Source organism: Rhineura floridana, chromosome 14 (assembly GCF_030035675.1).
Source record: "Rhineura floridana isolate rRhiFlo1 chromosome 14, rRhiFlo1.hap2, whole genome shotgun sequence".
NCBI lineage: Eukaryota > Metazoa > Chordata > Lepidosauria > Squamata > Rhineuridae > Rhineura > Rhineura floridana.
The window spans coordinates 19,818,050-19,834,477 of record NC_084493.1 but is presented as its reverse complement, the minus strand read 5'-3'; the positions used below and the strand labels follow the sequence as shown (position 1 = coordinate 19,834,477).

Below are 16,428 nucleotides of genomic sequence, written 5' to 3'. Positions count from 1 at the left end.
TATGGAATCAATCCATCTCTTGTTTGGCCTTCCTCTTTTTCTACTCCTAGACATATATTTATATTTATTTGGTAGTTACATTTCTATTGTGTCATTCTTCTATCAGGAAACAAAAGGCGATGAACATGGAGTTCCCAAGTGGTCTCCCATCCAGGCACTTACCAGGCCGTGACCTGCTTAGCTTCAGGTGTCTTGAGACCATCCCTTAAGACCAAAGAACTTTGCTTAGACTGGGAGGGGATGCTGATGGCCTCGCCTTGGAATTGCTACTTTCCTGGATAGGGATAATTTGACCACTGTGACACATGCCTTGGTAACCTCACATTTAGACCACTGTAGTGCGCTCTAAGCAGGACTTCCCTTACAGCTGCTCCAGAGGAAGAAGCTGGGGAAGAATGCCATGGCCCGGCTGGTGGGTGGTACTCTTTATCAGGTGCACATCGCCAGAGGTAAAGGAGCTATACTGGCTGGCTATTATCCATCAAACCAATTTTAGGATCCTGTTGCCAAAAAGGAAAGTCCTAAACAACTCTGGACCAGGTTACCTGAAAGACCGTCTTCCCCTCCACTGCCCAGTAAGAAAATTTAGATCAACAAATGGAACCTACTTTGATTTTGTCATGGCTTGTATTGTCTTGTGGCAACACAGAGGCGGGGTTTTTTTCATTGATGCTACCAGTGTTGCAGAATGCTCTCCTTGCTGAAATATGGGAACATCCATTGCTCTTGAAGACACACCTGTTTTGACAAGCATGCCCCCAATCTCCTGACTTGAACCTCCTGATCTACTTGTCTCAGTTGCTATTTTAACTGTTCTGCTGTTTTAATAGGCTTGTTTATTATACATTTTAATCATGGATGTTTTAATGCTTGACGAAATTGTTTTACTGTGGGTAGCTATATTTTTATGATCAGTTTTATACTTGTTACTTTACTGTTGGCTTTTATTTGTGAACCACCTTGATATTTCTTCTCAAAATAAAAGGCAGTATTTAAGTAAGTAAGGAAATAAATAAATAAAACTTCAGGTCAGGTCAGGAGAGGATGCTGCAATTGCTAGTTTAGTTCACAAGAAAAAAGGGTCAGCCTACACTTGCTCTTAATATCTTGAAGAGAGAAGCCGATCTCAAGAGCAGTCTTGGATCTCTTTCAGCTGAGGATTTCATGCTTCCAGAGACCATCGTCTCTGCTATTCAGTCACCGCCCACCAGCAATGAGCCAACTCCCAGCACAGGGCCTGGAGCATGTTGTTAATGTCTAATTTATTGGGAGGGAGCTGCTCATCAGTCCCCAGACATGCTCTGGGGATGTTTCTGAGCATATGGTGGAGGAGACTCATGGGGATTACATCGTCTGCCTTTTATTTCGCCTTACTCATAAAGGGAGAATCAAGGAAAGCCATAAACAGTGATGTCATTTCTCAGGGAGAGAGGAATTTTTACAAGGGGACTTCAAAACATTATATGTATGCAGCATGAACTGATTTAAAGTTTCTGTTTTGCCCAAATGTTTTCAACTTTCAGTTTAAGCTGTCATCGGCTCTGGTGTTCTGATCTGAAACACCAACGTGTCACATAAGGCCAGGAAAGCAATATTTTACAGCCAAATTCTAAATCAGTTGTGTGGAACCAAAGTCAAGGAGGCTAACCTTCCAAACCTAGAGCCCCATAGGTGCTACAACAAAAGTTCCTGCCTGTATAGACTTGTTTTTGTAACAATGGAGGGCTTTGGTGTGAGCCAGTAAAGGAAGGACGGAGGAGCCTGTGGGCCTTCAGATGCTGCTGGACTACAACCTCCATCACCCTGTCCTGCCCACTGACCATGCTGGCTGGGGTTGATGGGAGCTGGAGTCCAATAGCATCTGGAGGACCACAGTTTTCCTTATAATTCCTGCTGTAAAAATTGCTCGTACAGAGCTGCCTCCTTTGATGAATTGAGCGGGAAAGCTTGAACAAAGAAGACTTCTCTGTGTGGAGCTCAGAACTCCCATGCGCACACCATATCCGAATATTTAATATTTTCAAAGATTGCCACTGGTTTCCAGTGAGTTTCTGGGCTTAGTTCAAGGTACCCGTCTTGGATTTTAAAGGCCTAACAGCTTTGGTCCTCCCAGGTATTTAAAGGACAGCCTTCTTCCAGGCGGACTTCCCCTGAAGTCAAGATCGGCTTCAGAGGCCCTCCTTCAAAAACCTGCACTGGGAGAGATTAGGGGTGTGGTGACCAGAGACAGGTCTCCTAAGGAAGTGTGGGAGGCACTAACAGATGCCAAGGCTGTCCGACAGGACGTTGTCTATATTTGCCCAGTCTAGATGATAAGAATTGGTTCAACTCTCTTCACAAGGAGAGGCTACTCAAGAGAGCCAGCCTCTGTCTCCTCAGTTTGCACAAGCTACAGGCAAGAGCAGCAGGCTACTTCACTGTTGATATAGCTCCTGTATATTCCACTGGGAAATACAACATACATAAGTAATATTTATTTCATAGTACTTTTATATTGTAAGCTGCCTCAACGCTATTTTTAGAAGTAGATGTCTAACAAATCAAATAAATAGTAAATAATATTTTCATTGTTTTCATAGCATAGTAAGACTTTTTCCTTCTCAAAGAATTTTTAACGTCCCATTGTTTTGCTCTAAATGCGAGCTTCGCTGACCAGCATTTTAACATCTCAAGATTTTCCTCTTCATTTACTGCTTGCTGTTCTTATGATTTTTTTGTTTCTATTTTTCTGAGAGCAAGCCACTTTTATTTATTTATTTTTAAAGTCTGTCAAATAAAAAAGTAGTATAAATTATTTTAAAATAAATAAAACAGAGCACTGATCAGGACAAAGGTGGTTATGAGTGGGACATAGTGAGCACTACAGACCCAGGTACCTCTTATGCCTGAAGCATTCAGCTTACTACTTAGCCACTGCAGTACCTAAATACGCCATGAATACCACGGAATTTGTCCTCAGAGAATCTACGGGCAACATGACACACATCCCCATTAGGATGCCACTTCTTGTTCAAGTGATTTCTAACTGTTTAGAATCATAGAGGTGGAAGGGATCTCAAAGGTCATCTAAACCAACCCAGCCTATGCAGGAAGTCCACTACTCCTATACTGCCAAGTCCCCTACTCCAGCATCCCTGATGTGGCAGCCCAGCCTCTGCTTAAAAACCTCTAATGCATGTATGAGGAACCTATGGCTTTCCAGATTTTGCTGAACTAAAATTCTCATCAGTCCTGGCAAGGAAAGCCAATAGCCAGGGATGGTGGGAGTTGTAGTTCAATATTTGGAGGGATAAAGGCTCCCCTTACAGGCTCTCACAAAAGAGATTTCTCCTTCTGAGGCAGTCTGTTCTACTGCCATCAGGAATTGTTCACGATGCTATTATTTAATGAAATGCATATACCACTTTCTCAAACTGAAGACCAAGTGGTTTAGTCAAAATCCTCTTTTTATTTGAACCTGCTGGTGCAAGTCATATTCCCTACAGTGGGGGTTAAGGAACCTCAGGCCCGGGGACCAAATGTAGCACTGCAAGCCTTGCTGTGTGGCTCTCAGGATTCTCCCTAGGCTACACCCCTCATTGCCCCTGCTCTGAGCTCTTCTTGAGCCCATTTGCTTGGCTGGAATGTCTCTTTGAACTGTGATGATGCCTCTTCCTTGCCTCGATGGAGGATAGAAAGATTTTTGTGTGTGTAGTAGGGATGGACAAGAAATTTGATGCAGTTTGCATTTCAAGCCAAATCTATCAAATTGGCTCTTTCCAATTTAGTATGAGAACCAAAACACAGCCATCCTTCAAAATACACACATACCTGAATTTTGCAATGCAGTTTGCCAAACAATGATTACAAAAATGCATATATTAGAGGAAAGTGTGCATAAACATATATATGAATGAAAATAACACACAAAAATATGTTCTACGATGAGAAATTGCTTGCAAAAATGTGTACATTAAGTCAAAACTGCCTATAAAAATGTGTTTATTAGGAGAAATTTGTACTAAAATGCTTTAAAATTTTCATGAGGATTTTAAAAAAATATTCACAAATTGTTGAGAACTGAATTTAGATTGGAAAAATGAGAAATTGAGAGAATTGAAATTGACAAATCTTTTCATCCCTAGTGTGTAGAAACCTCTGGTTTGTGTGTGGCTGTAATGTCATCTACTGTACAAAGGTAAGTTATATCCATTGTGCCATAAAATTTTGCCCCTTGCCTCACCTACCAGTGCATGCGGCCCTCCTGGATCCCTGCCAATGGCTCATTTGTATCTGCCTCGGTCTTTGTGACAGGAAACATTCATTCTGATGGCTGAGGATGCAATGAAGGCAGCCTCACGCCCACCTGCCTGAAGCCACCCTGGTAGCTTGAGTCAACATCTTTCTATGTGATTATCCATCCAACATGACTGATTGCACAGCTGAGTGAATTGGGTCTGGTCCAGAAGTGGAAATGGTCATCAAGGCAATCAGACAGCCTCCTGTTGAGCTACGTGGTTAAGAGCCAATGTAGCAGTTACTTGCTGGAGCTAACAAACTCGGACCTGTTTCTACAAATTCTAGTAGGGAGTCCCACCTTGAATTAAGCCTAGGACGTGAGGCCTCAGCCACCTCACTCCACTGGGGAAAATACTGACACAGGGTGGTGTGATGCGTTATCTATAAAGATACAAGGGGGTTGGGAACAGCATAAGCACGCAGTCACAAAAGTAACCAGCTAGAGAAAGACTCAGGCAAAGTCTCTGGAAGTATTGGTTATAGGACGTGACTGGTGGTGCTGCCTAGCAGGGGGATCTAGTGAGATCTGTGCTAGAGCGGAGTGAGAAACCATATAAAGGACGGTCCGGACTGGTGGAATCCCTGGTGGTGCCTAGTGAAAGGCAGTAGCCACAAGCAGGTGGGAACCTGACAGGGAGAACCAGGGAAGGACGTCACATGTGGTGGCTGTAGCGGTGGGATACGAACAATAGAGAGTCCCTAGAAGTGGTGTGGCAAAAAGAAATAACAAATAAAGATTACTTGTGAGAGTGACTGGCAAAGAGTGTGTGGCAAGGTGTGAGTGAACTCCTAAAACATGGCTGAATATATAAAGATGAAAAGAGAGGAGCTGGTGGAGAAGTGCATAGCATTCAATTTACCTCACGAGGGTAAAGGGGTAGATGAATTGCGAGTAGCACTGATAGCATTCGCATCTGTCCAACAAAAACAACCTGTCAGAGAAGAGAACCCAGAAGGGTATTCAAGCAATCCCGCTTATATAGAGTATTTAAGAGAGAAGTTGAGAAAGGAAAGTGAGGAAAAAGATAAGGACAGGGAGATTGAGATGATGAAACTGATGGAGATTGGGGAAAAAGAAAAGCAGCGGGAGTTGGAAATTGAGAGAATGAGAGTGGATGCTGAAATACAGGTGGAAAAGTTAAAATTTGAAAGAGAGAAGTTTCATTCTGATGAAACAAGAAAGGACAGAAATGAAACAAAGATAAAGGTTACACCAAAAGATTTTGCAGTGTTTGAGCCTGGACAAGATCCACAAATTTACCTCAACACCTTTGAAAAGACAGCTCAGGTGGAAGCACTGGAGAGGAGGAGGATCAGAAAGCATGTTATACTCACTGACCAGCTGCAGACTGTAACATTCCAAAGTATGTTAAACACCAATTTCCAGATGACTTTAGTGAACACAATGCAAGTTGGAGATGCATTACTGCAGGGGTGGGGAACCGTTTTCAGGCCAAGGGCTGCATCCCCTCATGGGTGACCTTCTGGGAAACGCATGCCAATGGTGGGTGGGACCAAAGCTAAATGTGGACAAGGTCAAAGCCCCCATATATACACCATTCATACATCTGTGCGCGCGCACACACACAGCACTATTCACAAAAATCCATCCATTCGTATATGTATACCCATCCACATCACCATCCCATTTGCGCAGCCATTTAAACCTTCCCTCCCCTTTTCTCTCTCTCACCTGCTCCCACCACACCAGATACTTAGAAAAAAGGTCCCATTCACACAAATGGGGACATGGTAGCCTAGACCCAATTGCTATATAGTGTAGTGACCCAGGTTGAAAGGGTAGGCTTCAAGACACCAGACTCTGACATTGAGGACTGGGAGGATGAGCTGGGGGAGGAGACAAGCAGCAGGGAAAGTCCACAAAGCGTGCAAATCCCAGTCACTGACACCTTGACTCCCTCTGCTTCTGGCCCCCCAGATGAAGCACAACCAGCACTGTTGGAGACTGCCCCTTTGGAGATCGTTCTGCTAGATACACCCCTGCTCCTGCACCTGCAGCTGAGGCGCTGCCTGCTTCACCTGTTATTTCCCAGCTGGGCAGCCCATAGGTTCCCACAGTTGAGCAAGCTGACCACCCACAACTGTCAGAGAAGTTGAGAGCCAGCCCCCTTTGCCCCGAGCGCGCTGGTGGCAGAAGAGAGAGTTTCAACAGTCATTAAGGAGGAGCCAACAGCTTTGCATGAAAACCCAGCCTTAAGGGGGCACAGGGGAGGGGTTTCTTTGCCGAGTCAACATCATAGCGCTCAGAAGTCATGCTTAGTCAGAGTTAGTCAGGGAAAAGATCCTAGGAAGCTTAGTTAGGTTAATGAGGTGTACTGCTTTTGATGTAACTGTAACTTTAATAAAAAGAGAAAAAATCACAGAAGCATCTGAAACTGGATCTCTCAACTTCGGGAAGAACATATAGATGGAGATTTTGAGAGGGGGAAGTGCAGAAGAAGGAAGGTAATGATTACTGGTGAGAATGACCCATAGAAAAACTGATCCAGAGATGTCTAGGAGGAAAATTTCAAACTCCCTACTGATTCACATTAAGCAGGCGCCTTCTCTATATCCTTTTTGGTGCCTGCTAAAACCTTTTGTGTTTAGGCAAGCCTACCCAGACGTGTGAAGCTGGTGTGTATTTTAATCTGTAATTTTAGCTTAAAAGGTTAGTTTTAAGAACTGTTATCATGATTACTAAGAAAATGCACATTATGCATACAAATATTTATTTATTATTTATGGAATCCAAGGCAGCATACATGTTTTACAAGCTCTAACATATACTTTTGCCACTATTTTAGTTTATATTATATTTTGGTTGCTGCTATTAAGATTGCCAGTTTTAATGTTGCATTTATCGAAATACAATCATTTATTTTGTGTTGCACTGTATACATTTATGCTGTAAAGTTGTTCAGGAGGCTGTGAGCAGAACAGCAGGGAACAAATAAACACTACTTCTCTAAACAGTACTTCTTCAGATCAGGGATGGGGAGGCTATGTGGCCCTCCAGACATTGTTGGACTATAAGTTTCATTGTTCTTGACCACTGGCCATCCTACTTACTGCATTTTTATCTCTTTGAGAAGCTGAGGACAGCACTCATGGGCCTCTTCTCATTTCATCCTCACAACATCCCTGTGAGGTAGGTTAGGCTGAGACAGCAACTGGCATAAGATCACCCAATAAGCTTCATGACAGAGGGGGGATTTGAACCCAGGCCTCCCCAGTATTCATTTCCCCCACTAACTGTAGACCATGCTGGCTTCATAGTCCAGCCACAACCTGTGAATGTACACTTAAAGCAACATTTACTCAAGACTACAGAAATTGGGACCTTGTTTGGGTACATCTATACATTTCACTTATTTATTTTCCTGTTGTAACTTATTCCTATCCTAGGATGGAAGGCAAGGCAGGGGGAGGTAAGTTCCTTTTGCACAAGCAAGGTACATGAATTGAGGCAAAGCTGAACCAACTTCCAGTTACTCTCAGGGTTCAGAAAAAGTTTATGCTGTTCGGTAATTAGAACCAGTTCTCAACAGGAAAGCCACACCAAGCTCTACCAGCAGCAAACAAACTTTTAAAGGAGGGGGGGAAATGAAAGCGTAAAGCATGCTGGAGGAGATCTAGGAATGTGTCTGTCCTTGTAGACTCACAAGGAATAAACACACCAAACTACCCTAACAAACTCAGAACAACTCCATGCCTGGGTGAATATAAATGCTGTACATGAGCCAAACCACACAAGAGAGCCTGTTAAACCCCAGCGAGGATGTTAAAGCTTTTCATCTCTTGCCAGAGTTTCTCAAATTCATTAGTCTTATACTTCCATTCTAAAATGTACTCTGCTTTCTTGGGGTGGGGGAGAGTCAGTTTTATTGGGGTATATCCAAAGTATTTTATTATTATTGTTGTTGTTGTTGTTGTTATTGTTGTTGTTGTTGTTGTTATTATATCCCACCCTTCCTCCCAGCAGGAGCCCAGGGTGGCAGTGTCACCTGGTAGTAGGGTCACCTGGACTTCTACTGGTGCAGCATTTCCATTTCCTCTCCCTCCACACACACATGCTCCCCAATTCTTCTCTGGAGTGACCCCTGAGGTTGAAAGGGAGTAGAGAGGAGAGGAGAGTCTCTTGCACTAGCGGAATGGGAGCATTAGATACCACCCATTATTGACAAGTGGACCTGCAACAAAACGTTGCAGATGGAGCGCTGCCGTTTAGGTTTTCAAACACTCAATTCCTTTCTACCCCTCCATCTCAGTAGCCAGTATTCAGTCATCATTGGCTGTTTTTATAGTCTCCGTCTCAGGATTTTTTCCCCCACAGTTTTTTTGTACTTCTACAAATTTAGGACTGCCTCAAGTATACTGATACTAGGGATGAAACAAGGCATCGATTTCTGCTCCAACCTATTTTTGTCAAATGCAGCACTGTTTCTGTTCTGCTGCAGTTTGGCTTCCAACAAAAGCTACGTTATTCATCTCATTGTCCATTTGGTGGAATTTTACATAGTTATTACATTATCCCACACCATTCATTTCAATTAGGGATGGAATGATCTGTCAATTTCGGTTTCTCAGTTTCTCATTTTTCTAATCTCACATTCGGTGCTCCACATTTCTGCAGCAATTTGTGAATTTATTTAAAAATTCTCATGAAAATTCTTATGCATTTTAGTGTGAATTTCTCCTAATAAACACATTTTATATGCAGTTTTGACTAATGTACACATTAATAATGCATTTTTGTATGTTATTTGCACTAATGCATTCATTTTGTCCCCACTTTCTCCTAATATATGCATTTTTGTAAATACTTCTTGGCTGGAGAACTGCATCGCAAAATTTAGATAAGTGCAAATTTCAAAGGATGGCTGTGTTTCAGTTCTCCTACTGTTTTGGGAAGTGCAAATTTGATAAATTTAGCTTTAAATGCAAACCGAATTGATTTTCTCCCCCATCCCTAATTTCAGTGCAAAGGAAATGGAATACAAAGGGGGGAGGGATCATCAGTTATATATCATTTGCGAATTGAAACAATGGCTATGGAACAATCAGTATTCAATGGATCGATTTCCATTCTGGACATGGGACAAATAAGCTAACAGATGTAAGAAACAAGAGGTACACACCAGAAGCAGCAAACCAGGTAGAGTAGAACTGCTATACTAGCTTCTTGGTAGCTGGGTTCCTGCTGCTTACTGGGAGGGAGAGAGGCAGGGATGAGGCAGCCAGAAAGTTGGCATGTTGCAAGTGCACCAACCAGAGCACTGGATTGGCTCTGGCTGGTGTGCTTCCACCACAATGACCTCCCACCACTGTGCCCCTCCTCCTCCCACTCAACAACAGTGGCCCACCTAGGGATGGGCAAATCTCTCCATTCAGTTTCTCACAGTATCTCATTTTTTCATTCTTAAGTTCAGCTCTCCACATTTCTACATCAGTTTGAAAAATGTTTTGAAAAAACAGTCCTCATGAAGATTTATCAGTATTTTAGTGCAAATGTTGCCTAATATACACATTTTTGCAGAGCAATTTTCCCTAATATAAAACATTTTTGTATGTACTTTTCAATAATATATGCATTTATATGCACACTTTAACCCTAGTACATGCTGTTTTTGCACATTACTTGGCTGGAGAACTGCATTGCGAAATTCAGAGAAGTGTGAATTTCAAAGGATGGCTGTACTTCACATATTGTTTCAGAAAGTGCAAATCTGGTAAGTTCACCTTTAAATGTGAACCAACTCGAGTTGCACCTACATCCCTAGACCCACCTGCCAGGAAGCTAGCATAGCAGCTCCACTCCCACCTGGCTAGCCACTTCTGGTACACACATTTAAACACTCACCAAGGTTTCTTATTTGAGGTTCCAACACAAACGTGCTGGGCTGGGACCGTTTGCCACTTCTTTGCCTCAACAACAAGAGCTTCTGCATCCACCAGGCCAAATCCATACAAATGGCTAACTGAAAAGACAGATGTCTCAGAGATTCACTCATTCATTAAGCAACTCCTATTCACAATCTCGTCCCTTTTTTTCAAGAATTATTTGTTCCCCCATCCCCACAAATTATAATTTTTGTTTGTTTCTGCAACATCTTCAACAAAAGAAAGGCTTTCACTTTTCTCATTTCAAGGCCAACCTGGTTTTTTTGGTCTTTTGTGCCTCTTGAAAAGCCCAACAGCAGAGCAGAATAACAACAACAATAATAATACCAACAACTGCCCTCCAGGGCAGGTCACAACAGTAAAAATACATCATTAAAAACAGTTTAAAACAAATTACCCTCACAACTAGAGTGGACCCTTAAAATATACGTCTCAAGTGTCAAAAGCCTGGGTGAAGAGGTGCGTCTTCAGCATACGATGGAAACTACACAATGCAGATGGCCAGACACACTTCCATGGATAAGGAGGTCCACAACTTAGGGGCTGCCTGAGAGAATGCCCTCTCCTGAGCCACCAGCCCCAAACTTCTGAGGGTGGTGGAACTACCGAGAGGACCCCCTCTGCTGATCTTAACACTTAAGAGGGACTGAAGGGAAAGAGACGGTCTTTCAGATATTTGGGGCCTCAGTATATATTTAGATATCCTGACCTTTCTCCCTCTTTAGTTTGAAATCATACTGCATAAATCATACTGCATATACTGCTCAGAAACCACAGTGATAAGCTGATACAAATAAATCAGTATGGTATTTAAAATTAAAGGAGTGTGTGAAGAGCAGAATATCTACATTTATGTTGCTCTGCCTTGAGTTTTCAAGAGGTGAAACACAAAAGACAAGTGAGCGTTGTTAGTTGCTTGTTACCCCAAGGTCTCCATGTGACTTACAAAACATTTAAAAACATAGACATAGATCCATTATACCATTAAAAAATATAAAACACCTATCATTCACTAATATATATGCTATTTCAGGGGAGTTGTTTTGTGTATGTATGTATATATGTATATGTGAGTGTACAGACAGACAGACAGACAGACAGATTTTTTAAAGCAACGAACAGAACTTCACCTAAGCTTGCTCTGGATTCCTATAAGGATTCTGTTAATCACCTAAAAACATATGCAAGTAATTGTGATTAACGAAACAGAGGTTTTTGTTGTATGACCAAAACATTTCGGCTTCTGCCTTCATCAGCTGCTAACGTATCTATAACATATACATATAGATACATACACATATACACACATTCACGAAACAACCCCTGTAACAGCCACAGGAAGCTTTGGCAGCACACTAATGCAAACAACATCATCTCAGTCTATGCGGGAAAAGGTAAGCCTTTACCTGGTGCCGAAAAGATGTCAGCAAAGGCACCAGGCAGACTTCAGAGGGGAGAGAATTCCATAGATGGGGAGCCACAACTGAAAAGGCTCTCTCCTGGAACACAAAAGCCTTTTTAAAATGGCCATCCCTCTTTCTCTGGCACACTTTAGAAAACAGCTTCCTGGCTGAGTGGGGTGTTTGATTCTGTGACTGCTGAGCAGAAGGTGGCCTATTCTCACTCTGTTACAGGAGCAGAACCAGGGAAGAATGGGATTGTACCTTTTCGTTTTAAAAGGGAAAGGCCATTGCTCCATGGCAAGAGCTTATCTCCTGCATACAAAAAGCCACTGGTTCAGTCCCCAACATCACCAGTTTAAAGGATATCAGAAGGAGCCATTAGAGCATATTTTTTGCATACAAAAAGTCATAGGTTCAAACCATAGCATCACCAGCTTAAAGGATCTCAGAACTAGAAAAGTCCATCAAAAGAAGACTGTAGTGGGCAAGATGGACAGATAATGTAGCCTCGTATGTTTGTAGGAATCAGAACCAAAGCCAACATGCACTTTCACAGATACAAGATTGCACGTGCATATTTCACATTAACTAATTTCACAAAGTTTGGAAAGGCATTCTACCTTTAACATTCCCTACTTCAGAACCTACAAATTTCTCAACAATTATTTTGACAGACTTGCCTCAAAGGTTTCAGCTGCACTATAATACACAGAGAACAATTCGAAAATTGATTCTCCAGTGTTTCCTATGTGGCTGAAACAGAAGGGACTCATTTCAAACCAGTTCTATATTAAAATGTGCACTGCTTTGCAAGTCTTAAATATGCCTATAGGCCAGACAAATAAAAATGATTTGGGCCATTGAACTGACATAACAGTTGACATGACTCATCCTACATATTCACATGCTGGTGACCACATCGCAGCATAAAGTCTAAGTCAGATCTTGGTAATGTTTCTTACATTAAAGCAAATTAGCCAACATCTGTGATAAAACCTGAGCATTTTCACTGCACAAAAAAACTAGTGCTGTTGTTTGAATCTCTCACACATGCACGCACGCACACACACACTTGAAAAGTTCTTCCTTTTTCACAAATGCCCTCCCCTAACAAAAATAGTTTCTAGGAAGAAAAAAAAGCATTACAGACTATTCTTTCTCAGAAGCAGCCAACAGCTGTACTAAAAGGATTACTGTAAGGAGGTTATTGAAACTAAACGCAGGAGGTAGAATTTAATTTTGAAAAGGGGTTGTTCTGAACCTTGGCAATAGGTTTTTGTCACATCTAACAAAACAAATTGAAACAAAAGAGAAAAAAGAGCAGGAATTTCTCAGACCAAATCACCATTCCAACCCAGCGGACGTTAAGCCTTCTCAAAATACTACTTTTTTTTGCATCTTTTGCCTCTGCTTGGATTTTGCCTCCTGAAACAGACAGGAGCTCGCAAATACCCACTGATAATAAAAGGGCTTCTAAGGGGATTATCAGACCTCGGAACAGCCAATAATCATTTTGCTTGGCAGATCTGTGGGGCAAGTAATAGAAAGAGGTATTTGAAATGGATACATGAGATCTCCAGTTCATAAAGCTCCGGTGGATATTGATTTGGATTTATAACTTAATCCCACAAGCACCGTAAGAGGAGGTGCATTGTCAAGTATGAAAAAACAGAAGAATCATGCAGATTTCTCATCTAGCTGTGAGATTTCCCTGTAAAAAGCAAGCATGTACACTCACTGCAACTACTATGGCATAAGCCTTCAGATAAATGAACCTGGCTGAGAATGTGTTCAATGCAGCCCTAAGACCAACAAGGGGACCTTTTCAGGTGAACTTGTTCACCCGTGGTGCCCTGGTGTTACTGGAAGGATGGAGCCTGAACAGCAAAAAGAATGTCTGCAATTCTTCCTGCTGGCTTTCAAAGGCGAAGAGAGACAGCAGCAGCATAAGTGGTCTCTTCAGGTTTAGACTACTGCAATGCACTCTACATTGGACTGCCCTTGAAGACAGTCCAAAGATTGCAGGTAGTGCAGAGCACTGCTGCCTGAATGGTGACTGATGCATCTGCACGTTGTGATATAACACTGCATTTTGTAGGAACTGCAGTGGCTCAATTCAAGGTCTTAGTTATTAGTATTTAAAGCCCTTCACAGCCTGTAACCCAGTTATTTATTGAAGCACCTTCTCCCATACTATCCGTGCCTTGTGGTCAGCGAGGGAGGGGGGGAAATCTTCTCATTGTCCCATGAACAGGCTTGGCTTTCTATACAGTGGGGTGTGAGAAGAACATCTCTGTTGTGCCCCCTCCCAACTCTGGGATGCCCTTCCCCTGGAATTCTGGATGGTGGAGACTCTGACGGGTTTCTGGCAGCAAGCAAAACTAATCTTATTTCTTCAAGGCATTTGGAGAAATTACACCTTGTAACCATGCCTTGGTTTTATTGTTCTCATGCTGATGCTCTATTCCTTGTTTTATTACGTGGGTCATTTTTAAATAATTCTTGATTTTTATGGGCTGTACCCAACGCTAGTGCTACTAAGAGCAGACCCGTTGAAATGATTGAACCTAAGAGAGTAATGTTTATTAGCTTAACAGATTTACTCTTAGTAGGACTAGCACTGGATAACACCCTATGTACTGTTGTACTTTGCGTATTGATGGAAAACGTCCTGGGATCACATTGACGCGATGAAGCGGGGTCTACAAATTGGAGGAAGAAAGGAAGAAATTCACTCTAGGAACGTGTGTTGGAGCAGCTGTGAGGGTGGGAAGAACAGAGATCCTTCCTGCCTGGGCAGAAGCCAGAGAAGACCAAATTGCAAAAGATGTGTGATCTGTAATCACATTTCCCTACAACGTTGTTGTTGTTGTTTGCTCACAAATGTCTCTTTTTTATATAAATGTTTATTGATTTCCAAAGTTCTTTTAGTGTGGCAGCATCTACTCTTTGGAACTCCCTGCCCATTGACATCAGGCAAGTGCCTTCACTGTATATTTTTTGGCGCCTGTATAAAACATTTTTGTTTAGGCAAGCCTTTCCAAACACATAGATGTTGATGTGTTTTAATCTCTTTTTAGTCTACTGCTGTTTTAATTATTTAAAAAATCTTATTTTTAAGATTTTATTGATAATTTTAATTGTTTTTGTAAATTGCTTGGAAGTTTTCTACAATCAAGTGGCATACAAATTTCGTTAAATAAAAAATGAAAAAATAGATAAAGTTTGATTACAAAAGAAATCACCAAATCACAAATCATTACCAAAACCAGTGCCGTGTAAGTTAACATACACAGTATGCTACCCAAGGAAATACAGTGAAGTCACGTCAATTAAGCAACAGATGTCAAACATTACTTTCCTCTCTGACTTTTTGGTATTAATGAGCAACCAGATTTCTCAACTTAAAAAAAAAGTTAAAAGCAGTAATTGGAAGGAGGAATTAGATATGGACTGCTATGCTACAGGACTCCTGTTAAACAGTGTTCCTGCAGTTAAATACCACCATCTCTTCTTTTTGCTATAAAAGATTTCCTTGGAGATATCATCCTGTGGTTACATACACACCATAGATTTAAAGTGCATGACTTCCCCCAAATAATCCTGGGAAATGTAGTTTGTTACGGGAGCTGGGAATTGTAGCACTGTGGCAGAGTAAACTACAATTCCCAGGATTCTTTGGGGGAAGTTATGTGCTTTGAATGTATGACGTGTACGCACTAAGAACCTGAACCCAACCAAATGCATCTGAGTTAACTCACCTCGACGTCCAGCTCCGTTTGTTTTCCAGTCAGGGGCCAAGAGGTGCACTGGTCTAGATGTTTTAACAAGAAGGTGCTGAACGTCTCTCCAGGTCAGCAAAGGGCTAAAGGTCACAGAAGGAAGGACAGTATAGATTACAGGACAGCAAGTCTCTGTTGTACAGCTGGTAGGATTTTGGAAAAGCCAGTCAAAAGGAAAGGCAGCAGCAAAAAACCCTTTAACATCAGTCAGTATATAGCAAGGATGGCCAACATGGTGCCTTCGGGTGCCAATGGGGCTATCAGTACCCCCTATGGCACCCACAGAAGTTCTCAGCGCATATCTCTTCAAAAATACCCACTGCATACAATCCCCAGAGTGATTTAATAATTAATCCCTCTTCCCAGGGAAGTCGTGGAGTTGTAGCTCTGTGAGGGGAACAGGGGTCTCTTAACAGCTCTCAGCACTCTTCACAAACTACACCTCTGAGGATTGTTGGGAAAACCATGTCTGTTTAAAATGGTGTAAGAGTGCTTTCTATGTATGGTGCTGATGCAGGCTGTGAGAGTGCATAAAAGCCAAAATATTTGGAAGAACTGCAATTCCAAGCTATCACATTGTCCAGCAGTGTTTTTGCCTGGTAGGGTGTTCTTTAAAGTGCCTCGTGCAAGGGTGGAGAACCTCAGGCTTGGGTTGTGGCAAATGCAGACCTCCAGCTCTCTGTATCTGGTCTCGGGACTCCCTCGAGGCCACGCCCCCACCCCCACTCCCCTCACTGGTCCCTACTCTGTGCCTTGCCCAAGTGCTTTTGCTTAGTCGGACCCTCAGAATGTATCCTTGAACTGTGATAATGCCTCTTGCTTGCCTGGATGGAGAGATGTGTGTGTATGTCCGTGTGTGTAACTGTATGCAGAAACCTGTGGTTCTTGCATGGCTTGAATGCAACTTTGGTTCAGAGATCATAGTCACATCCGTTGCTCCATCCACTTTTGCCTCTAGCCCCGCACTGCCCTGCCATGCATCCTCTGGAAGCTTCCCTGTGAGGGAATGCAGTTCTCCGGCTCAAAAACATTCCCCATCCTTGATCTGGAGCAACAAATTT

The 16,428-nt window shown here is 42.3% G+C and overlaps 1 protein-coding gene across 4 annotated transcripts in view; it reads right to left on the bottom strand.

The window, feature by feature from the left end:
• The window catches only part of PCSK6 (proprotein convertase subtilisin/kexin type 6), a 136,168-nt gene that overhangs the window by 35,685 nt on the left and 84,055 nt on the right, over positions 1-16,428 (bottom strand). For all 4 annotated transcript variants that reach the window (XR_009758923.1, XM_061594919.1, XM_061594918.1 and 1 more), the window contains 2 exons: positions 15,347-15,450; positions 10,142-10,259 (listed from right to left, as the gene is read on the bottom strand). Coding sequence is in view for 3 of the 4 variants with exons in the window: in XM_061594919.1 (XP_061450903.1) it covers positions 10,142-10,259; positions 15,347-15,450 (222 nt within the window). In the remaining variant the exon portion in view is untranslated. The remainder of the gene's footprint in view (positions 1-10,141; positions 10,260-15,346; positions 15,451-16,428) is intronic.